Source organism: Cricetulus griseus, chromosome 2, assembly GCF_003668045.3.
Source record: "Cricetulus griseus strain 17A/GY chromosome 2, alternate assembly CriGri-PICRH-1.0, whole genome shotgun sequence".
Classification (NCBI taxonomy): Eukaryota; Metazoa; Chordata; class Mammalia; order Rodentia; family Cricetidae; genus Cricetulus; species Cricetulus griseus.
The window spans coordinates 392853997-392878387 of NC_048595.1; the positions used below are offsets into that span (position 1 = coordinate 392853997).

At 37.0% G+C, this 24391-nt stretch overlaps 1 protein-coding gene across 3 annotated transcripts in view; it reads right to left on the reverse strand.

Annotated features, from left to right (window-relative positions):
* Window positions 1-24391, reverse strand: part of Scaf11 (SR-related CTD associated factor 11) — a 46791-nt gene that overhangs the window by 5561 nt on the left and 16839 nt on the right. For all 3 annotated transcript variants that reach the window (XM_027396386.2, XM_027396384.2, XM_027396385.2), the window contains 8 exons: window positions 15735-15812; window positions 13051-13151; window positions 12281-12345; window positions 8379-8437; window positions 8143-8249; window positions 6279-6380; window positions 4421-4527; window positions 570-3230 (listed from right to left, as the gene is read on the reverse strand). In XM_027396386.2, the coding sequence (XP_027252187.1) occupies window positions 570-3230; window positions 4421-4527; window positions 6279-6380; window positions 8143-8249; window positions 8379-8437; window positions 12281-12345; window positions 13051-13151; window positions 15735-15812 (3280 nt within the window). The remainder of the gene's footprint in view (window positions 1-569; window positions 3231-4420; window positions 4528-6278; window positions 6381-8142; window positions 8250-8378; window positions 8438-12280; window positions 12346-13050; window positions 13152-15734; window positions 15813-24391) is intronic.

Here is a 24391-nt window from a genome sequence, read left to right on the forward strand (position 1 = left end):
TAAAGAGAGCTAGGAGTGGGGCTCACTCTTTAATACCAGAACTCAGCTCTTTGAGTTTAGAGGCCTCCCTGTTCTACTTTGCAAATTCTAGCCAGGGATACATGTAAGACGCTATGTTAAAAAAAAAATAAAAAAAATAAAAATTAAGTATTACTAATTCAAACAATAACAGCTTTTTCTTTTATTTTTTGGAAATAAATGAAATATAAGTTAAACTGTGTATAGCCACATTCCAATCTCCTCTAATGCAGCAAACACACATAAAATATTTCAGCCACTGGTGAAATTTGGTGCTAAAAAAATACTGATTGAGCCAGGCATGGTGGCACATGGCTTTAATTGCATAACTAAAGGAGAAGCAGGTGGATCTCTGTGAGATTAAGACCAGCTTGGTCTTTAAAGCAAGTTCCAGGCCAGCCAAGGTGAGATCCTGTCTTAAAAAAAAAAAAAAAATTATATATATAAATATATATAATATAAATCTTGATTTACTATGTATTTGTATAATTAAAAGTGACTTATAATCTCCTTGTTCAAGTAAAACATTAAGAACAAGCAGAGAGTATTACCCTGTTCAGGTGCTTCCTCTTCTTGTCTCATCCACCCAGACTGTGGACCTGAAGAGTTCCTCCCACGCCGAGAGTAATAGTTCTGTACATCTGCTGGCAGAGTCTTTCTTACCGCCCAACTGGAGGCAGATGTCCATCCTGACCTGTCTGCAGGCGTACCGAAAGAGAGGTCTTGCTCACTTTTTCGCTTAGAGGGTTGCTGCTCCACAGACTTGAAGGAGTCACTCCCTGAAAGGGGTGTACGGCTTTGCCACCTGTTCTCGCTCTGTTCGGTGTAGGCAAAATTACCTCTGTAAGTGCCTTTCCCTCGGCCACCTCGACCACGGTTGGAGATCCAGCCAGAGCCACCAAAGTTTTTACTCCAAGAATTCCCTGAATTTTCATTTCTATTTTCTTCCCAGTGGGAATCTTTTAACTTTTCAGGATTTCTGGTCCTTGGATCTGGCCCAGAGTTTATTTTTTCCGTTACCCAAGTGGGACAGTCATTCCTATGCTTATCTGTGGAATTTGGATCATTAGTATCAGAAATGTCATTTTTTTCTTTTCTTGTATTTTCGTTCTGTTTCTCTGAGTCATTTCTTCGGTACCGGTCATTACCTCGAGGACACCTCCAGCCATCATTTGTCCACCTTTCCTTCCACCGAGGAGAGTAACTATCTCTTTCATTTCTACCAAATGATGAACTCTTACTTTTTGTTCTCAATCTTGATGGTGATCGAGAGCGAGACCTGGACCTTGACCATCTTCTGACTCTCCTTTCTCTGTCTCGATCTCTCCTCTGGCCATCTCTCTCGCTCTCTCTTTCTCTGCTCCGGGACCTAGACTGTTCTCTTGAGGAAGAGTCTTTCACTCTGGATTGAGATCTCTGGTTCTCTCTAGGAGCATCGCGTCTAGGGGATATGGACTCCGATCTTTTGGCTTCCTTAGCATCCTCTCTCTTTGGAGACCGAAACGGCCTCCCTTCTCTGGCCACATCTTTTTTTGGTGAAAGAGAACGAGATTTTCTCCGTCCTCTAGCAGACTCTCTCTTGGGGGATGGTGACTGAGAATCCTTGCTTTCTAATGCAGTCTCTCTCTTAGGAGATGGAGACTGAGCCCGCCTCTTTTCTTGTGCAGTGTCTTTGTTAGGAGACCAAGTTGTAGATGGAGAATGAAATCTAGATCTTCGAGTACGAGGCTTTGGGGCTTTGTCCAGTAGGCTTTCAGCTGGTTGAGCTACAGTTTCAACCTTCTCAACTGCAGGATGATCAAAAGAGAGCTTGTTTTCAGAACTGTGTGTCACAGAATTTTCACTGGACTGTTTGGAGTCAGTGTTTACAGATGATTCCATTTCAGACTCATTCTGGTCACTACAAAATGAGTCGCACTCCATAGGTACTGTTTCATTGTTATCTTCACTAAAGTGTTTCTCACTCTGTTCAGTCTGTGTATCAGAAAACTCTATAGGTAGGGGATGCTCACTCAGAGACTCTTTCTTTTCTTCTGAAGATTTGTCCAGTTGGGTGTTGTCAAGATTATGCTTTAATAAATTGTCTTCACAATCTTGAATAGCACCGGAATTTTCATTGTCTGAAGTATCGTGTGTTGGCATTATTTCTGTATTTACAGTCTGAACATGCTCAGGCAACTCAGTGACTAAGCTGGCAACACAGTGCCTGTCCAATGTGTGTGTGATTTCACCCTCACAAGATTCCAATTTGAGGCTCTCTTCAAATGCTTCTATGTTTACTGGCGAATCTTTCCCATCAGTACTTTCTACTGTGAGATCCTCCTCTATTGTTTCATCATTGATCACTGACCCTATATTTTCAGATCTTTCACCCAGGGGACTAGACACTGGTTGAGGTCCTTCAATGTCAGAAGCTGGACACGGGAGAAAATCATCAGGGGGGCTCTCTGCACACACAAGTGCCTGTACCTCTGACTCTGTACTTCCAGATGTCTGCTCTTCATTTCCTAATGGGTCACTTCCCTTTACAGAAGTATCTGTAGAAACCTCATGCTCCACACCTAACTCCTTAGTCTCTATACCTGTATCCTCTCCAACAAGCATAGGAGGATCTTGAGTGTAAGGTTCAGAATATAAAAATTCTACTTCTTCATCTAGCACATGCTTCTTGGTTTGTTCATTTTCTTCTGTTTGTTCACTGCAACTTTTCAAGCAATTAACCAAATGATTTTCTCCATCTGTTTGAACAGAAGAAATGCTACTACTTTCTATACCTGACTGTTGCTCTTTCTCCAACATGGGTGGTGTGTCAGAGTCTGCCAAAGTTTCTTCCTCCACTGAATCACTAGATGTTGTTTTTTCAGGGGCAGGTACAGATTTCCGAAGTTTCTTTTTCAATGAAGGTTGTTTTCTTCCTCTCCTTACAGACTTCCGTTTTGGAGCCTGTCTTGTTTGCTTTTCTGATTCAGCTGGAGGGGAAATACTTACAGAGGAATTACTATTCCCCGGGGCATCACACTCAGAATTATTTGATACTGGGGACTTCTGGGGCTGACTGACTGTCTCAGCTCTTGTGTTTCGTGTGGACCTCCTTGTAGGAACAGTAGTTGCAGGTTTTCGTCTTGATCCTCTGGTATTTGATGTGCCAGAAGTTTGCTTTTTTTCTCCTCCTCCTTGGGTATGTGCTAATGCATATCCCTTATGATAAGTACCTGACAATGTTGAAAAATAAAAGGGTATTTTAATGTGTTTCAAAATATAATTTGACTATAGTTAGTTTTAGAAAAACAAGTGCCTGTAATACAATAAAACAGTATGTTTGTGAAGTATATCTCTACAAAAAAATGAGTAATAAGTGGTTTCATCAATATTTGGGGGGTGGGAGATTGAGAGTCTCTTGTATCCTAGGTTAGCCTTAATTCACTATGTTGTCAAGGATGACCCTGAACACCTGGATCCTCCTACTTCCATCTCCCAAGAGCTGGGCATGTACCACATCATATCCAGCTGGTCATCAGGATTTTCTTAATGCTACTAAAATAAGGTTCAGCCAGATCTGAGGTGGAAAACTTTAGAGTGGAAAGGAAGTTGTGCTCTAGGTACAAACTGTTTTCGAACATACTTTCTAGGCAAAGGAAACAGGAAATGCTACCTGTAAGTGAATGTGAAGACTGTTCATAATGAATTCGCAGATGTTATTTTTAAGAGCCATGATTTAGACACTAGCACCCTAGACAAAGACAGTTTCTCCATGTCTTAAAACCGTAGAACAGATTTTCTAGTTAGAAAATTAATTGATGCAGCTGTATGTATTTGCCATGCACAACATGATAAAATACATACTATGAAATGATAAAATCTAACTAATTAACCATTCCTATAGTTATCTGTGTGTGTGTGCAGTGGAGACACTTCACACACTCAGCATTTCCCAAGCTGTTATTACTAACTATAATCACCGTTTATACACTAGACCCATTGTCCTTATTCTTTACTCAAGCTTTGTATTCTTTGACCAGTAATTTCCCAATCCCAGTCTCAACCACAACCCACTCCACTTCATGGTAACTGCCATGGTAATCTCAATTCCACATGACTATAATTACATTCATTGTCATTTTGTGCTTGAATTATATCATTCAGCATAATGCCCCCCGGATGCATCCAATACAATAGATGGGATTCCTTCCTTTTAAAAGGCTACTTGATAATCTGTTGTGCACATGCATTCTAGTTGTAATGATTTTAAAGACAGACGCTGCCCAAATATTTACAGAAATAGCCAAGAATTACTCTAATTAACTTAGCTATTTATTCCTCATTATCAACAATCACATGTTTGTGAAGGTAAAGGGAGCTAATAATTATTTTTCAAACATAAAAATAAATTTACAAACTTTACCAAAAGTGTCTAATGACATGGTACTTGCTGGGAAAATAGTCCTTGGCAACACAGAGGTAATCAGAGGAATGACTTCTGCTTCAACACTCCATGGCACAAAATCAACTCTGAAAATTTAAGCAAATAATTCTTTAGTTATGTGGTCTAAAAACAGCTCGGAATTAAAAACTATTGCATTCTCCAAATTAGATTAGTAATATTAAAATGAAGTGCTTATGCTTTTGCCCAAATAATTGAACATATAAACATATAAACTACCCAAACATGGCCACAATTTGCAAAGTAAAGAAAACAAAAAATCCAATTTTTAAAGGTGTGTTAAAAGTAAACAAGATGAAGGTAATTTACAATGCAGTTGTTTCTTTTTAAATAATCGGAGGTAGAGTGATAGTTTAGTGGTTAAGAGCACTTTTCTTTCAGAGGACTCTAGTTCAGTTCCCAGGATGCACGCCGTGTGACTCACAAACTGCCTGTGACTCCAGCTCCAGGAGATCCCGACCCCTCCCCTGACCTACAAAGGCACATGGAGTCTCTCTCTCTCTCTCTCTCTCTCTCTCTGACACACACACACACACACACACACACACACACACACACACACTCACTCACTCTAATACATCTTCAAAAAACAAAAAATTGAGTCTTTAAAAAACTATTTTAGAGCTGGAAGGTGGTTGCTCTCTACTTTAATCACAGCACTTGGGAGGCAGAGATAGGCCTTGATTTCTAGGCCAGCCTGGTCTACAAAATAAGTTCCAGGACAGCCAGAGCTGTTAAACAGAGAAAACCTAACTCAAAAAACCAAATCAAACACTATTTTAGCTTTTGTTTTCTTTGCTACTATAAGATAAAATGTAAGCGCCTTTAAGTATATAAACAGATGACTTATCCAGTATGGATTATGAATATATAAAAAGGAACATTTCTATCTTCTCAATAAGCTTCCTCCTGTTCTTCTGAACCTATCTCCCTCCCTCAAGTCAGCTACTTAAAGGATTTTAATGCTATATTAATGTTTTAAAATTCCGTTTTTCCCCTTCGGAGACAGGGTTTCTCCATAGTTTTGGAGCCTATCCTGGAACTCACTCTGTAGACCAGCCTGGCCTCAAACTCTCAGAGATCCACCTGCCTCTCTGCCTCCTGAGTGCTGGAATTAAAGGTATGTGCCACCACCTGGCTTTGTTTTAAAATTCTTAAACTAAGAGTGATGTCTTTTCAAAGTTCTCAGGAACAGTGTGGACCAGCAGTTAAAGAGTCCCCAGGATTTTCTGTATTCAAACCCAATCCACTTCAAGTGTTTTCAAAATGAATTTAAGTCTCCTAACAAAAGACCACTTCAATCAGTATCAGGTGAGATTCTGTAGAAATATACACTTACTTGTTTAACTCTAAGGAAATGGTTTGAAATATAAGTATCTGGACTTCATAATTTTACTTTCATTTATTTCCCATCATTTCTAGACAATGGAGGCATTAAATATAGAACTCTGTCACAGTGACAATTAAATCTTAAAGTCCAGGAATCCCTCAATATAGAGAGGAGCTTGAATCAGTAGTGTGCATTTGCCACTACAGCAGCTTTGGGACCACTAAGAAAGGACTAGATTATAGAAAGTCCTGAAGGCCAGGGTAGAGCAGACACTTGACCAAATCATTATTTAGAAGAGTATGTTTGAAAACAGAAACATAGAAACAATGCTTCAGCAGATACACAGAAAATCTTCATTAGGCATTTGTTTTATATACTTGTAGAAGAAACTCCTTAAGTAGGTACCTATCAACTATGGAACTTACACTTAAGACTTTAATGATTTTTTGTGTTTATATTAGCATATAAATTTTAGTGAACAATTTTTACCTTCCACTTCCAGGTAATGTATTAGAAAACCAGGACAACTCCATTTCCTGTCGTTTTTGCCTAATCAATGAACTCATTTCATTGACATCTACAGATTCTGTACTAAAAAAATAAATGTAAAAGTTTTATTAGAATTCCAACAACTGTCAAGTATAGAATAAAAACTGAGTTACAAAAGAACAGCAATAGTTTCCACACTCAGCATCATAAAATAAGGATATCCCTACAATAAGTACTTTTTATACTACAAAACAAAACTGTATTTAAATGCATACCACAAAGAATGCTTGAGATTCCATATTAAGTGGCAGGATGTCTTAAGTAGCCCAAGCTGACCTGATATACTGCCAGACTACAATCAACTTCCTATTCAGACATTTAACTCCATCTGGTGAGAGACATTCTTACTCAGGACCAACTTTAGCATAAATGTCCTAACTTTAGCATAAAATAAGAAAATAAGAAGGGGTGTGGTTGCTGGGCGTTGGTGGCACACCCCTTTAATCCCAGCACTCGGGAGGCAGAGGGATCTCTGTGAGTTCGAGGCCAGCCTGGTCGCTAGAGCGAGTGCCAGGACAGGCTCCAAAGCTACACAGAGAAACCCTGTCTCGAAAAACCAAAATAAACAAACAAACAAACAAATAAATAAATAAATAAATGGAATAAATAAATAAATAAATGGGTATGGGTGTGTGTTGGGGGGGGGGGTATCTTATCCAAAAACAGATTTAGCTCAGCTTTCACGAAGAGATTCAGATGTAAGTAACTTTCTTGAGTACTCTGCCAAGCCCTAAAAGAACACAATTCTGGTTTAGTTAAGTCTGTGTGATTTTAAAACCTCAATATCTAAATTGAACAAATATATAACTATAAATCTCTAAATATCCATAAAGGACAGAATTAGCTCTAAAATAGATCTGTTTTAATAGGTCCTACTCTTAAATTTCACAACCTTGTTTCGCCAGCATATATCAAAATTAAACTCAGCAAACTACTAATAAAACAAAACTCACTGACATGGGCAGGCACTGTAGAACACAGACTTGTAGCAGGATGAAGGCTGAAGGATCAGAGAAGCAGAGTGGCTAGCCACTAGCGTTCTTACCTCTACCAATGCTCAGAGCAAGAGGTGATCCTGTACTCAGACTGCACTGAGCTTCTGTCTCCTCCTGCCTTATATTCGTCTCTGTCCAGCCATTTCACTCCTGTCTCCACCTCCCTAATTCAGATTAAAGGTGTGGGATCCCAAGTGCTGAGATCACCTTTGTGTGAACTCTGGCTCTCTATTTGACTGATTCACTCTAGGTGTAGCCCAGGGTAACCTTGAACTCACAGCGATCCATCTGCCTCTGTCTCTTGAGTCCTGGGATTAAAGGTGTGTGCCACCACTGACTAGCCTCTATGGCTAACTAATGTGGGTGCTGGGATTAAAGGAATGTGCCACCACTGTCTGTACTTTGATCTTCAGGCAAGCTTTTTTTTTTTTTTTTTTTTTTTTTTTTTTGAGCAGGGTTTCTCTGTGGCTTTGGAGACTGTCCTGGAACTAGTTCTAGTAGACCAGGCTGGTCTCCAACTCACAGAGATCTGCCTGCCTCTGCCTCCTGAGTGCAGGGACTAAAGGTGTGCACCACCAACGCCAGGCCAGGCAAGCTTTATTTGTTACAGCATAAACAAAATATCAACAGACAGACTAAGTCACAAAATAACAAGTTTTCTCTTTGCTGGAACTAGTTTGTTTTCAACAGGAACAACAAGAAATTAGTTCTCAACACTTTTATTGAACCTAGTCAAAATGTTTACCAAAAATTAATTATAATTAAAACACAAGTGTAAAGACCATTAGCTGAAGGCAGAGAATACTAACCAGGAAGCTCTATAGGCTCGAGGGCCCACACTGTGGCTGCCACATGAAAACAAACTGAGTACAAAATTCCCCATACAAGGATCTCTACACTGATTTGATCTTTGAACCTAAAAATACAAAAAGGCGTTAATGAAGCCAGAAACAAAAATACTTCAAAGTATTGGTATGCACCTTAGGCACTAAATAACTATAAATGTTATTATCTAAGAAAAATCTATTTCTTTATTTCAACAAACCTTATTTGTCTTTACTGTAGTATTTTTCTTTTCACCAATTTTATTGTCTGAACAGTTTCCTATAAAACAAGCAAACAAAACAGAACCTGGTTACTTGTCTCAAATTTTATTTCCGAAGTCTCTACACCTTTGACATTGATAAAGAATGTCAAAGTGCCTAGGAGTGTTGCATTAAAAAGAAAAAAACTTCCCAAATGTTAATTGTATCTTACTAAACCACAGGTAAAGGGAAAGTACATAAGATTACAATAAACACAACTGCCATGCACAGAGCCTTACAGGTATGATTCTAATCAACATTTTCTATCACCTTATACAAATGCTTGTGAAAAATGTTACATACAAGTCTTTTAAGTGCAATTAACATATTTAGGGTTTCTTATCCAGCTGCAGCAATGCTGCTACCATGCTGATCATCACTAGAAATTATTTGTGTAATTTCAAATCAGGTAGTGTAAAAATATATTCTTTTTGTTTAAAGATTTGTTTTACTATTTTTGAACACATATGGGTAGTATGTCTGTGTGTATGAGTTATGTACATCTAAGTACTGGTGCCCAGAGTCCAGAAGCATTGCACTCCCCATCGATAAACTACAGCAAGTTGTGGCTGAGTGCTGGGATCTTCTTAATTGCTAAGCCACCTCTTCAGCCCCTTACAAAGGATAAACTCCCCAAAAAGATAAGTTCTATCAACATCTGTATAGCTTACTAGACCTAGTTTTCATTCACCAATAAGCCTCATGTGTGTGCATGCTTGCTTTCCTGCTCCAGTGTGTGCATTTGTATGCAGACACTCCCTTGAGACTGAGTCTCACTTGAGTCTGAAGCCCACCCTCTCTGGTGGCCAGTGACTTCCTAGGGCCTACCTATCTCCACCCCACAAAACCAGGCTACAAGCATGTTGCCCTGTCAGGATCTCATGTGAATGCTGGAGACACAAACTCAGGTTTCCACATTTCCACAGCAAGGTCTCTGACCCACTGAGCTATCTCCCCAGTCCATGAGGCCGGCCGGCCTGCCTGCCTGCCTGCCTGCCTGCCTGCCTGCCTATCTATCTATGTGTGTATATATATATATTGTTCACTGTTAACTGTTGCTACTACAATCAGTAGTATTTCCTGAGAGTTTCTAGACAATATCTACACTGCTAATGGCAACTATTTTCTCAGCTTTGCTTGCTTCAAAAAAGGTCTATGGATCACCCCATCATCAAAAACCCCCAAAACACATAGACAAAGTAGGAGACCTTTTTCCTGCAAACCACATGTCCTTAGTTTTCTTCTGTTAATACTGCTGGTTAAAGCATATTTTCTACTTAATAGTACACTACTTTCCTTTTTCATTACCACTCATCCTTCACCAACATGCCATACATACTGCTGGTGTAACAAAAGTAATATGGATATGGGGTCAAGTGAGCCCACTAAGTTCCAGTAACTTACTGCTCTGTACTTTAATCTATAACTAAAAGATGAAACCATTGGTTAATTGACTGATTGGTTGAGACAGGGTTTTCTATGTAGCCCTGGCCTTCCTGGAATTGGTTCTGTAGACTAGGCTGGCCTCCAACTCAGAGATCCAGCTGCCTCTGCCTGCTGAATGCTGGGATTAAAGGTGTGTTCCACCATACCTTTAATGACTTTTTTTTTTTTTTTTTTTTTTTGGTTTTTGGAGACAGGGTTTCTCTGTATAACCTTGGCCATCCTGGAACTATCTTAGGGCATGATGGTCGTGAATTCACAGAGATTCACCTGTCTCTGCCTGCCAAGTGTTAGGATTAAAGGCATGCACAACCACAGCCCAGCTGAGCCAATGATTTTTAAAATCCTTAAAAAGCCAACAGTAAAAATGCTTAGTGGGTATCCAGCTACAGTTTACAAATAACCATTCTGTTCAACTAGATACAGAATTGCTGTACTATAGTTACACTGTATCTTTTATGCCCTAAAGGTGCTGAATTGTTCTGATTCATTCATTATCTAATGAATATATACATAATGCTATTCTCTTGGAAGCCTCCCATAGGAAGCCAGCAGACAAACTGCTCTGTAGAAAGAGCTGTTTGTTTTCTACCACATCAGCTCCAACAACACTCTCATTAAAGATTCAACACTGGTTAATTACTCTAAATTGGAGCTGGAGAGATGGATCAGGGGTTAAAAGCACTAGTTGTAGAGGAACCAGGTTTGGTTCTCAGCACCCATGTGGCAGCTCACAACCATCTAAAACTTTAGGTCCAGGGGACCCAGGGCCCACTCTGAACTTTAAGGGTACCAGCCAAAACACATAATACATATAAAATAAAAAATGCATCTAAAAATCACATTTATACTTCTATTTTCAAGGCCATCTCTTCTGTGCTTCCTCCCTCTAGTTCTCTATGTGGCTTAAACAGGTGTTCAATCTACTATGCTAAACTGGAGTCCTGGCTTTAATTCAGTACCTACCAAACACATTTCAGTAAACACCAATCCCAAAGATATTTTAAAAAACATTCTTCTATGGGACTAGTGGGGAAAAGTTCTTGCTCAGACTATAGAATTTTCCTGAGTTCCACCCCAAGCACTTCAGGAAAAGTCTAGAAAAACATCCTTTTGTACAATATAAACTAAGATAATAAAGACTCTGAGATTAAAGATCAATACTTAATGGGCATTCAAAGTCTAACTCCAAACTCTACAAATTAGTAATTAAACAGAGACAGCATATCCTTAGAAATGCATGAAAGGGGCTGGGGAGATGGCTCTGGTGGTAAAATGTTTGCTGTGCAAGCATGGGGACCTGACTTTGAAGCCCTAGAACCAACATAACAAGTGACTATGGGAGGAGACACCTGTAATCCCAAGGGATTAATAGCCAACCAGGCTAACAGACGATCTAGCTACAAGGTTAGTGAGAAACCCTGTCTCAAAAACTAAGGTTGAGACTGATTAAAAATGACACCCAACAACAACAACCTCTTGCTTCCAAATGCAAGGATTCATACACATATAGGCACATCTGCACACCTGCAGACCCCACAAAAGGAAAAGGGAAATGCCTGAGAGGCGTTTTGTTTTGTTTTTGTTTTTGTTTTTTTTTTTGGGGGGGGGGTCAAAACAGGGTTTCTCTGTGGCTTTGGAGGCTGTCCTGGTACTAGCTCTTGTAGACCAGGCTGGTCTGGAACTCACAGAGATATACCTGCCTCTGCCTCCCAAGTGCTGGGATTAAAGGCTTTTGCCACCACCGCCCAGCACCTGAGAGACTTTTTTTTGTAAGTTGAATTTACTATAAATGGCAAACACAACCAAACTTATTGTTCACCACAAGAGACAAAAGATAGGTAGAGCATCCCTAAGGTGATGCTTAGCCAGCCAATCTATGCCAATACTCCAAAGCCCCAAATGTCTAAGATCCATAGACATTTTACCACCACTCCTGGATGTGTGGAATAAGACTACAATACAGGCTACTAAACACCAAGTATCAGGAAACTTTATTTTTCTCTTGACACACACTTCCTTTCCTTCCTTCTCCCTCCCACCTAACCAAAAAGAATAGGGAACAGCATTAATGACCTCCATGAAAGCAAAGTAAAGTAATTGTAAGATATAAGAAGTTCCATTATCAACTATTTTCAAAATCAAAATACTACTAAGAAATCTGGGACTGGGAGGTGATAGAGTACCAATCAAAAGGCAAAGATAGGCAATTCTCTGTGAGATCAAGGTCAGCCTGGTCTACAAAGTGAATTACAGGACAGCCAGTGCTACCCTGTCTTGAGGGGAAAGGAGACAGGGAGAAAGAGAGGGAGAGGGAGACAGAGACAGAGACAGAGACAGAGACAGAGTGACAGACAGAGAGAGATCTGGCACAAACACTAAGCTACAACACAAAGGAACACCTAGTGGGATTACTTACTATGTGACACCTGCAAGTAATGAAATCTTTCACACAATAGATCTTCTCGGATGCTGTTTCCTTTTCTGTAGATACAAATAAAAATTTAAAAGGACTTTTAAACAACCAAAATTTTGTTTAATTACTGTTTTTTTTAAGTGTGTTTTGAGACAGGGTTCCTCTGTGTAGCGTTGGCTGCCCTGGAATTTACTCTGTAGATCCACCTGGCTCTACCTCCCAAGTATTGGGATGAAACGCGTGTGCCACCACCACCCAGATGTTCATTTATTTTTAATTCAATAGCCATCACAGTAAATCTATTATGCATAAATTTTATTAATATCCTGGAAGCCAATAAATGGTTATTCTCATACACTCAGATCAAATACTAATAGGCAGAACTATATTTTAATATACAATGAGTTGTGTTATGTTGGTATTAAAACAATAACCTTACTATGATGACTGGCTACTGAGCCATGCAGAATAGAGGTAGGAGAGGTTATTACTTTTTTAAAGGAGCAACTGGAAACATCTAGCAAAAAAAAAAGCTTGTATGAGTGTCACTTCCCATTCATTTAACATTCTCTAACTCTAACGACTTTAACTGGAGCTTTATATAGGCAAAAGTATTGTTGCCATCGTTTACTTAGCAGGAGTGGGGAGGGATAATAGAAATGAAGATGAATCTCATCACAATTTACTATACATCTGTATGAAGCTGCTCAACTTACTATTTACTTAATTACGTAAGGTTATACCGAATCACACTTGTAAAGTTAATCACTAACCTTTTATCACTTTTGGAACTTTCATGATAAGAGAGTTGTTTCTTTAAAAACCTTTCATTTTCCTTGTCTTTTATTTCTCTCAACTGTCTTTTTACTTGAATCTGTAAGAAAAGCAAGATGATTAGAGAAGTATACCAACACTGCAAATAGCTTTTCAATTCTCCCTTATAAAATTAAAGAAACAAAAGTGTCTCACTGAAAAGTGCAGTCACAGATTGCACGCAATTAATCCCAGCACTTGGGAGAATCAAGAATTCAAAACCAGTCTGGGCAGCATACAAATATCTTTAGCAACATCATTTTATTAAAATGGTTAGAAAATAAAGTTTATCTTCCAGAAAATCTATTTTGACTTTTATTACATTAAGACTTTTCTCAAAGATATATATGATATTTTGCATATTTGGTAAACAGATAAACAAATGTAACAAGCAGATCCTATTGTTTTGTGTATATGCTTATTTCCAAGTCTGAGCATACTTTTGGAGGTCAGATGAAAGCTTCAGGTATTTTCTATCAGCACCATTCACGTTTTTGTTTCAAAGGCTAGATCTCTAATAGGCCTCAAACTAGTTGCTAAGTAAACTATGTTGCTGGCCAATGAGAACCAGGGCAAGGATCACAGCACACACCACCATTTCAATTATTTTTTAAATGTAGGCATGGAACTCAAGTACTTATCCTTCTTCAATGGCAAACACTTTACTGACTGAGTTACCTCCCCAGCCCACAAATCCTTGAACATGGTTTATTTGCCTTGCAATAGTATTTGTACTTTATATAAAGACTCATGAATAAAAACATCAAAAGTTAAAAAATACCTACACTGAAAAGTAATGCCAAAATAGTTGTTTTTTACCCCCTCCCCTCCAGTGACCAAGCTGTCATGGAGAGCAAACACTTTTTTCCTTAGAGGAATCACATATGTCTGTGGTTTTTCTTAAACTTTGTTTCATTAATTTTCATATATTTATTATGCTTCTCATACATCTTACTTACTCACCACTGTCCTGTCCTATCTTCCTCGTTTCCTCATGAACTCAGGAATGTTTCTATTTATTTTCTTCTAGTTAACAAGCCAAAAATCAACAATAGAAATATTAATTATTTGTAAGAGCCAGAGGAACAGGATGTCTGCTGTGAGACTGAGTGTCCTAGAGAAGCTACACCCATGAAGTCTCATCAACATGGCTGCCTAAGCAAGACCCAAACAAGGATGGCACCAACAGACAGATACATACTAACATGGAGGTAGATATACATACTAACATGGAGGAGGGCAATTTCATAGGGCTTCAACACTGGACAAAGAACTACAGCCACCGAAGGGATGCTGAAAGCAGAATCGTCTTCCCCAGGAAACAGTACCAGTACCCCACTTGGCTATCTACTACCAAGTGCTCAGCCCTGAAACCATATACATACAAGTAATGTTATCCAGACTGAGTAGATTGTATTTCTATATTGAGGGATATAGATATACATACACACAAACATATCTATGAAACAACAAATAAAGAAAGAGTCTAGAGACCATAAATTTGAGAGCTAGCAAGGCAGGAATACCTGGGAGGAGTTGGAAGAAGGAAAGAATAGAGAGACCTAATTTGAAAAACAAAAAAAAAAAAAAAAAAAAAAAAAAAAAAAAAATTAAGTATAATAATGACTCATACTGAATAACAGCAATGGCATTTAAGAACAAAGGTATTGAGCCGGGCATTGGTGGTACACGCCTTTAATCCCAGCACTCAGGAGGCAGAGGCAGGCGGATCTCTGTGAGTTCGAGGCCAGACTGGTCTCCAGAGCGAGTGCCAGGATAGGCTCCAAAGCTACACAGAGAAACCCTGCCTCGAAAAACCAAAAAAGAAAAGAAAAGAAAAGAAAAGAAAAGAAAAGAAAAGAAAAGAACAAAGATGTTGATGTATGTTTAGTTTTACTTAGCTAGTCTCCAAATTATGTTTTTCATAAGAATGGATTTTAGATATTTGGAGTTTATGTTTTATGGAATTTTATATTTGAATCCAATACTCCAATTAAAACATTTTTGTTTTTATGAAATAACATATTCAAAGTTCTGCCCAGCTAAAAACTGTTTGGAAATACAGGAAGAATCGCGCTGATATTTTGGAGATGTAAGTCTTCTGTAATTAAATACAAAAATTCTCTTAAAGCATCTTAAAACACTTAAAAAAAAGCATCTTAAAAGGTCCACTGGACTCCCACTCTAGAAGGCAAAGGAAAAAGGTCCAGAATTTTAGTTACAAGCATTGAGAGCTGTGTGCTTGCCATGCTAAAGAGAAATGATGGCACATATTAAACCTAAAGGTAAACCATTTTTACTGACCAGCACGGAGCTTTGACCTGCTCCGTTTCCGACCTGGGCCGGTTCGCCCCTCCTTAGGCAACCTGGTGAACCCCAGCTCCGGGAGGTCACCAGATTGATGCCGAACTTAGAGCAGACAACTGATCTGCATAGGGCACTACAGCCCAGAACTCCTGGACTCAAGCGATCTTCCTGTCTCAGCCTCCCAAGTAGCTGGGACTACAGGCGTGCACCACTGCACCAGGCAGGCAAACCATTTTTAAAAACACTAGAAATTAACTAGAAATTTATCAAATCAGAGGAACTCCAGTTAACTTGAAGTTTATGACACTCACAAACTCAAAATGAAATCTAAGCTTACCTTACCACAATCTTCAAATACACTGAGTTCAAACACGGCCTGAAAAGGTTTCCGGTCGATTGGACAAGAAGCGAGTATCTGAGAAGTGATTAGAAATTATATATTTACAAATGTCTTTAGAAGAGGTCACAAACTACACTAAATAGTTATAATTTTCACTATCACAGAAATATACTTTTCCAATTTCAAATTGGAGAGGAAATACTCAAGACTGTACCATATCACAAAACCACAGGCACCTAAAGTTTGCTTCACTCATTCAAATGTTTACTGAATGACACTAACTGGAGTAAAGTGAACACGAGAAGTAAATACCCACTAAGACTCCATTAGGACCTGCCAAAAACTACTGGTAAAATCAAGGGAGAACTCCAAACTTACTGCTCTGCCATAGAAAGCTGGCTATAATGCTAAACTTGTATAATTCTAATTCAGCTATAAAAAGAATGCCTTAAGTAAGCCACTCATATTAATAGCCTATGATTTAGCATTTCTGCCAAATTATTTTGACTACATAGTTGTGTTAGCAATGAGAACATGATTAAAATATGGAAAAATGAAGGATTCCCCCAGTCTCCTTAGCCCTAAATAATCCATCCAGAAGTACTTACATATTTTGCAGTTATCCAATATACACAAATATTAGTATTACAAGTCATATAATTATATTTTTTTTCTAAATTAATGGTCATACATTAGTTCATAGTAATTTTTCTTAACAGCATCGTATGTCACAAAAGTTAGTTTTCTTTTTTAAAGGCATATAAGGTTGAGCATATTTTATTTCTAAGAGCATATTCAAAAATTTTATTTAAAAAAATCTATCCATAACCTTTACCTAATTTTTAAATTAGGTTTCTAGTCTTGTTTTTGGAGGGAGGGGAGACAGGGTTTCTCTGTGGCTTTGGAGGCTGTCTTGTAGGCCAGACTGGTCTGGAACTCACAGAGATCCACCTGCCTCTGCCTCCCGAGTGCTGGGATTAAAGGCGTGTACTATCACTGCCCGGCAAAACAAATACTTTTAAAAAGATAATATATTGCCTCTACAAGAACATAGTTGCCCAGCTTCTAGTCTTCTTCTAATTATGTGTTCTTCATTTTGTAAGAAAATTTGTCTTTAGAATTAGAGATCAACCTAATTTTGATATATATTATTGCGCTTTCAAAAATTTGTATGTATCAACTATAATTCTATTATTAAATGTATATAGAAGAATGTATTTATATTATCAAAGTAATTTAAGGATAGGAAGAAAAACTACAGTCTAATTACAAGCAAAAAGAATCATAGCAATTTAATGCAATCATCTAAAAGATCAAAGATAGTTGTGGAATTTAGCTAATTCACTTTATATTATTCCTTACTGGAAACTGCTGTGTAGGACAGAGAATGTGTGGCCCCGATCATATAATAACACATTTCCACAAAATTCACGGAGTTATTAAAAAGCAGCTAAAATATGAACATGAGTTACTTTCCTTCACTTTAGTAAAATGTGAATTTTCTATTGCTAGTAAGTAGGCTCTGACAGGAGAATGTTTCACCACCCTGAAAAGAGAAAAATGTGGCCTTACAAGACATCTTAAGCCACTTCTAAATTCTCAGGATTAGGATGCTATTAATTTGCTACCAAAAATGTGTGTTTTAAAAGTAGCAACAAATACTCTGCATCTTACTAACAAAGCATTTAAAATACAATCTTAACTTTGAACTGATGTCCTAACAATGCACTTGCCTGTGGGAATTAACTATGAAATTTTCAGAAGTTACATTTTTAACATTTATATTGAAATTATACAAAGTACAATCTGGCCAATGCTTTCCATTTTTCCAAAGTTTCCAAATATTTTAATTTATATTTTAAAGGTAATTTTGAAAGACTTTAAAATGAAAATATTTATTTCATTTAAATGAAACATAAGCTTCCTTCAGTGTTTGTTGAAAACTAAGATGCATAGAAGCTCTGTATTTATGTTCTTTCATATTTTCTCCTTTGTCCACACTTGGGCCCTGTTATATAGATTCTTTGTGCTTCAAGTACCTACTTTTGAAAATGGGAATAAAACTGAAGCTTTCTGTGGTAATTACTTGTTTGCAATGCTTAGAGAAATGTGTGGTCTACACTAGTTCCTACATAAGATTCAGTTTAACTACACTAACAAACACCTAGGATAACTAACAAAAGGAAAATCTGCAATGGGATACATATAAAAATGTGAAACATGAATTATTTTGTCGGTCTACCTATAATGAATGTATGACTCAAAGAAATTTATGTATCAAATCAGTCAGTAGCTAAAATTATATAGTCTCATTGTTTTCCTTATTAAACTTCCTCTCAACATCAGCTAACCACCCACCACACTTTCCTTTGCAATTTTTAAAGTAACAAGGGTTTCACCTGAGCCACTCTGCTTTGATCCTGGTTCTGGGCAGGATCTCTTCTTTTCTCCACTATGACTAACTGCTTTGGATCTGACTAGACTGGTTTGAATAAGGATCTCCATTGCTATTACAAAAACACACAACAAAGGAAAACAGGAAAAAAGTAGCAGTGATGAGAAACAACTACTATATGTTATAATCTGGACATACTTAACTTTTCTAAAGATGATTTAATTAACACCAGAATCTTAAATTTGCATTATCTTCTCCGGGTAGGAAAAGTTTAAGTAAAGAAATAAGCCCAGAAAGGTAGATAAAAATGGCTTTGCTAAGGCTAAGAAACAATGCTACTGATATGTAATCTTAAAAAACATATATTGTAGAAGAGCATTTCAGGAAGGAAACAGAAATCTAATTATCTAGTCTCCATAGTATATCTAAATAATTACAGAAGTCAATGGAAAAATCAAAGCATGTTTAAGAAATTATGAACTGTTATTTTTCTTTAATGTATCCTTTACAGATCCAAGTTCATTAATATGTACAAGTATCAAATCACACATCATGTGATGACTACATAACTTAAATAGAAAGATTTAAAAAATACAAAAAAATAAAAATAAAAAAGATTTTACACTAGGGTTTGTTTTGTTTTTAAATGGCTTAGATTGACTACTTTAAGGCATTCCCAAGGGATTCTCATTCTTAGTAGATAGAGACAAAATCCCAAGACACTTTGGTCTTCAAAGCATAGTTTTCAAAGTAGTTTGTTTGGATAGAAACACTAACTGAATTTTTTAGCTTCCAAGTTTTAAAAGCTCCTATTTAAAACTAATATAGATAAAAATTAATATTTTAAATGAGCTTAATGTTAAAGACTATTAAACGTTTTATTTGCAAAAATTTTATGTTCACCATTTTGATTCCTCATCATACAACAAAAATACCATTATTCACCTATTTATTATATGACTTTAAGTAATTTTAAAGTATCTTATTAGTTCCATAATCAAAGTATCTAAGATACAATCCAACTTTATGATACAACTACAAAGTTAATAGACCTTGTTCACTGTTTTACAGTGTAATGTGTATTAAAAAACAGAGCACATATCTTACAACAAATGCTCTGTACTATTATATAAGGAGGCAATTTTGAGAGAAAAAATTATCTTTCCTAATGATTTCAGTAAAACATACCCTAGTATTCTGAAGCGTTGTAAATTCCCAGCTCAGACAAACCCATATTTAAATGTAAGAACAGGAAACCTTCCTTATTTGGGAATTCAGGATTCTTGGTTTCTAATATTTCTTGCTTCCTGCTGCTGCTCTATCCTCAATCACATAGGCTGCCTATAGATAGCCCCTCCTAGAGAGAGAGAAGCAAGTGTTAAAGGAAGTGTTTAAAGACTACGTCTTAAACCTATGCTTACAGGTAGGTTTTTCTGTTCACGGGCATCTACAACACCTACCTCTGCCACTAAGAAATAAAGCATATTATGTACAAAATTACAGTTCAAAATCAAAGATGATTTAGGGACGCATACCATTAGAGGTTGGTGCTTATTTTAGAACTGTTGACCATTATCCCTTCCTCAGTGACAGTTCCAACACAGCTAGCCATGGCTCATCAAAATGCTCACCTGTAGTCATGCTACATATTTCCTATCATATCCAAACACCCATTCAAAACAGCCTTTGCCAATAAACACTTGGTTGTTTTTTGTTGTTGTTGTTGTTTGCGTTTTTTGGGGGGTGGGGAGGTTGATTTTGGTTTTCTGAGATAGAGTTTCTCTGTGTAACAAACCCAGCTGTCCTGGAACTCGCTCTGTAAACCATGCTGGTTTCAAACTCAGAGATCGCCTGCCTCCTGAGTGCTGGGATTAAAGGCGTGTGCCACCACTGCCCAGCATACATCTGGTTCTTTACACCAGCTTTCAGAAGCATGTCTATAAAAATCAATGGTTGTCAGTGATAAAATTAACAGTAAGAATGCATTCAGTATACACACTCACAAGGAATGTTTGCACATTCACCAAGACACACTACTGTGAACACTAGTATTATACTTTATCTAATGACATCTGACATCTAATGATTAAGGTTCTTTTCCTAGTATACAAACACAAAATTGAGTAAATTGTCTGTATAAATCATTTTAAGTATTCTGACATTTACAACTAGTCTATAAAGTAATATAAATCTAAACATTAATTTACCTGACTGGTGGGAAGAATATTAGATGAAGATTCTCACACACTTTCTTACATTCTGTAGGCAGCAGGTGTCAACTGCTCTCAGATCTTGGCCTTTGCTGTTCAATCCATCTAAAAGCACACTTGTACCTGTCTGTGCTCAACACTGCCCTTCAAGAGTTCATTGTCACCTTGAGAGCATCTTCATTTCTAGTCTCACGAGGCTGACTTTGCTAACTGTCCAGTTTGACTTCATTAACCTTTCATTCTCACACTAAAGCTGTCAGCATTCCATAGGAATAGAGAACTGAGTTAAGTTCAACAATTTCCTTATGTAGGGAAACTAATTACATTTTTAAATGATGCTTAAAAAATACATTAAGATAAAAAGAAGAACCTCAGTAGTTATCAATACTGTACTAGTCACACACACCATAAACACCACACTTTGTCCTTATAATGCAGCACATCTAGCTCAGTGTAGATAGAACATGTGCTTAGCATGCTTAACACTGAGTTCTCAGTTCAAACCTCAGCACCAAAAATAAATATATATCAACTATTAAACTATTTAGCCCTTTAAACATGCAATACTTCTAACTTCTCAAGCCATAACTCTCTAAATACCCACAGTAAAAGCCCTTTTTCTTATTTAGTACATTCAGGTGAGGTATCTTTTCTGCAGAGGATCGTTAATATGACTGGCTGTAACTACTTGCATTAATGCATCCAACTTTTCTAGCCTCTACCTTGTATTTTAAATGTGCAAACTAAGATGATTTAAGTTAAATTTCTGTGTGCTCAAAGCTCTATTGAAAAATATATTTGTGTGTGTGTGTGTGTGTGTGTGTGTGTGTGTGTGTGTGTGTGTGTGTGTCCTGCACATGTACCTGAGAGTATGTGTGTGCTCCATGTGAATGTAGAATAGCCACAGAAGTCTGAAAATAGTGTAAAATCCCCTGGAACTGGAGGTATAGACTATTGTGAACCAACATGTGGGTGCTGGGAATTGAATCAGGTCCTCTGAAACAATGGCCAATGCTCATAATTGCTTAGTCATCTCTCCAGCTGAGAAATGCAGTGTGTATCAGAAAAAGAAATCTTTTAGGTTGGAAGGGCAAACTTTAGCACACTAGCTCTAGCAATACTTATCAGTACAAAGGCCTTTTCTATATTTCAAGATTATTAGCTCCAATAGTGATGGTTTACTAAAACTATCAATTGTTGCCAATTACATTTTTGTTAAACATTCCATTTCTCTTTCTTCTACTCCCCCTCTCTGATTTAAGACAGAGTCTTGCTGTACAGCCCTAGCTGGCATGGTATTTCTTATGTATCACAAGCTGCCTGCCCTCTTAACATGTGACAATCCTCCTGTCTCAGCTTCACAAGTACTGGGATTGCACATAAAAACACCATATGGGCTTTTCAGAACTCTACATACCCTGGTTATACTTTTAAGCTAAGAGGCTTGCCATCTAACGAATCTCTTAACTGAACATAGTTATAAGAGTTTCAATCTGTTCTAGTTTACCTAAAGCAGGCCATTAGGTTTTAGGGCCCTCAACACGGGTCTAAGCTGAAACCTTTCTCCTAAGAAAGTAAATTCTATAATTTACCTAGAGACCACAGTCAGTCAGTCACTGCAGTTTTGTTTGCTTGTTTAACCACAGAAATGAGACTTTAGAGTATGGATAAATTCAAACTAATTTCTATTTGAGGAATAGGTACTTTAGGGATATGAAAATTTTCAGGAGTGTGTACAAAATAAAAATACTAGATTAAAATATATTTAAAAACTTTTATAAATACCAGTTTCTTAGGATAAGAATTTCTTCAATGCTTAAAATGAGGCGGAAAGGGGAGGGTGTGCTTGATACCATTTCTTAATCATACTTCAGTGAACCTCAACTACAAAATGCAGCAGAGCTGAATCTCTGGAAGACACAAAAATCTAGAGAAATGAACCAGAATAAATTCTATGCTTTTTCTTATCATACAGAGTTCCAAGTACCACAATTTCACTATGCCTCTCCTAGAAATGGACATTAGTAAAATTTTAAACTATAGATTCTTAAAAATTATTTTAACTTTAGGCTATTCTTGATATGTCTGCAAATTACTGCTAGAGTCCAGAGCCCTTATTTTGTACATAAAATAAACATTAAAATAGTGAATTAAATGAAAGAGCGTAAAATGCAATCTGCAAAGGTCTCTAAACATAGCATTTATTTCTAGTACTCAATCTGAAACAAACTGCATACTTCTTTAAACAGGAGGTTGAAAAAAATGAGAGGAAAGGCCTTTAATGATAATGAAAAAAGGTGAAATGAAAATCTGATAGTTTGCCAAAGCATTTACATACTGTAAAACCATCTAATTGTTATCACAGCAAAAGATTGAATAAAAATTTAGAAGCCTAAGTAACTCTGTAGACACAAGTTTATTCATGATTTATAATGAACAGTATTTTAATATGATTGTCCTATTGTTTAATGGTCAATTTAATGGCTTAGTGATGGCTGCTATCTCCACTAGGGACAATGAAATCGTTCAGAATGTTCTCTCTTCTCTCCTTCCAAGGTTACTTACTTTGCTAAACCTGTAATCACTACTTAAGACAGAAGTACAATAGTACACATAACTTGCTTTTGAAAAGCAATTTCCCTTCAATAAGTTGTTTATTTTCCAAAGAACATTAGGACTGGAGAGAAGGCTAAGCAGTTAGGAACTGCTCTTCTGTTGAAGACTCTTGGAGAGAACTCATTTGGTTTCCAACCCATGTTGGCAGCTCACAATTAGCTGTAACTCCAACTCCAAGGGCCTCTTCTGGCCTTTGTGGACACACACACACATAAACACACTTACTTTTTTTTTTTTACAACACTCACTTCTTTTTACAAAGTAACAAAAAGCAAGGAATACATTGTAAGTTAAAAAAGTATTAACTTTTACATATATTGCCAAGTATTTTCAAACTTAAAATATAGTAAAGTTTACCACTGTTTAGTGCCGTTAAATATGTGCAGTCTACAACCTAGCCATTCCAATGTCTCAATACATACCCCAGAGAAACCTGTAACATGTTGAAAGATGCACTTGAGGTGGGGAGGGAGGGAGGGATGGAGGGGGAGGGAGGGAGGGAGGGAGGATCATGTCTACACATTCTAATTGTCTTAAGGAAAAACACATTATTTTAAAGTTCATAATTATGTAGTCACTGGACACAATCAGGAAAAAGACTAAAACCTTCAAGTCAACTCAAGTAATAACAGGGTTTCTCAACTCCCACCCAGTCAAATACATATACATCACAGATGCACTAAATTCAATAAAATTTACAACTGTAGTTGAGTAGTAGAGAAAAGGCATTATTTCACTAATCAGTACTACAGTTACATATGGACATTTAACAACAATATTCTCCCTTATCTCATTATTTTTCTCAAAATGCATTTTCACCTAACCTTAGTCTCTTCTTGACAAAGACTAATTCAACAAGTATAGTGAACCTCTTGTAGAGGTTAACTAGAAAGACAGCATTCTCATACATTAAATCCGTCTTTCAATGGTATTAAAGAACATCCAAGCACAAAAAAAAAAAAAAAAACAATTGAGATACACCTAATTTTTACTAATTACTAATTTCTTTACTAATTTTTATATACTCACAAAATAATAAATCAGAAAACATGGTATAAAAACAGTGAATTTTTTTATTTTTACAATTTATAACAGGGCTTAAGATTAATATACACTTCAATGGCCCAAACTGATTCAATATAGTCAAAGCCCAAAATATCTTGTTTCTTAATTGTTTTTATAAAGAATCAAAGTAAAATCTGTAACTCAAACTCTGAAACTAGCTTACAATAAATTAAAAATAACAACTTAAAATATAATTCTAAATTGACAACATCCTCCAAGCTGTGAGATCTGGGCCAAATTACAGAATATAACATATAAGATCCCTAAGCTTCAAAGTGAAAAGACACCATGACATCTATTCTTGTTATTCCATAGAGAAAGCAAATAAACCTGTGTGAAAATCCTCTGAAAAACATAAAACAAAATGC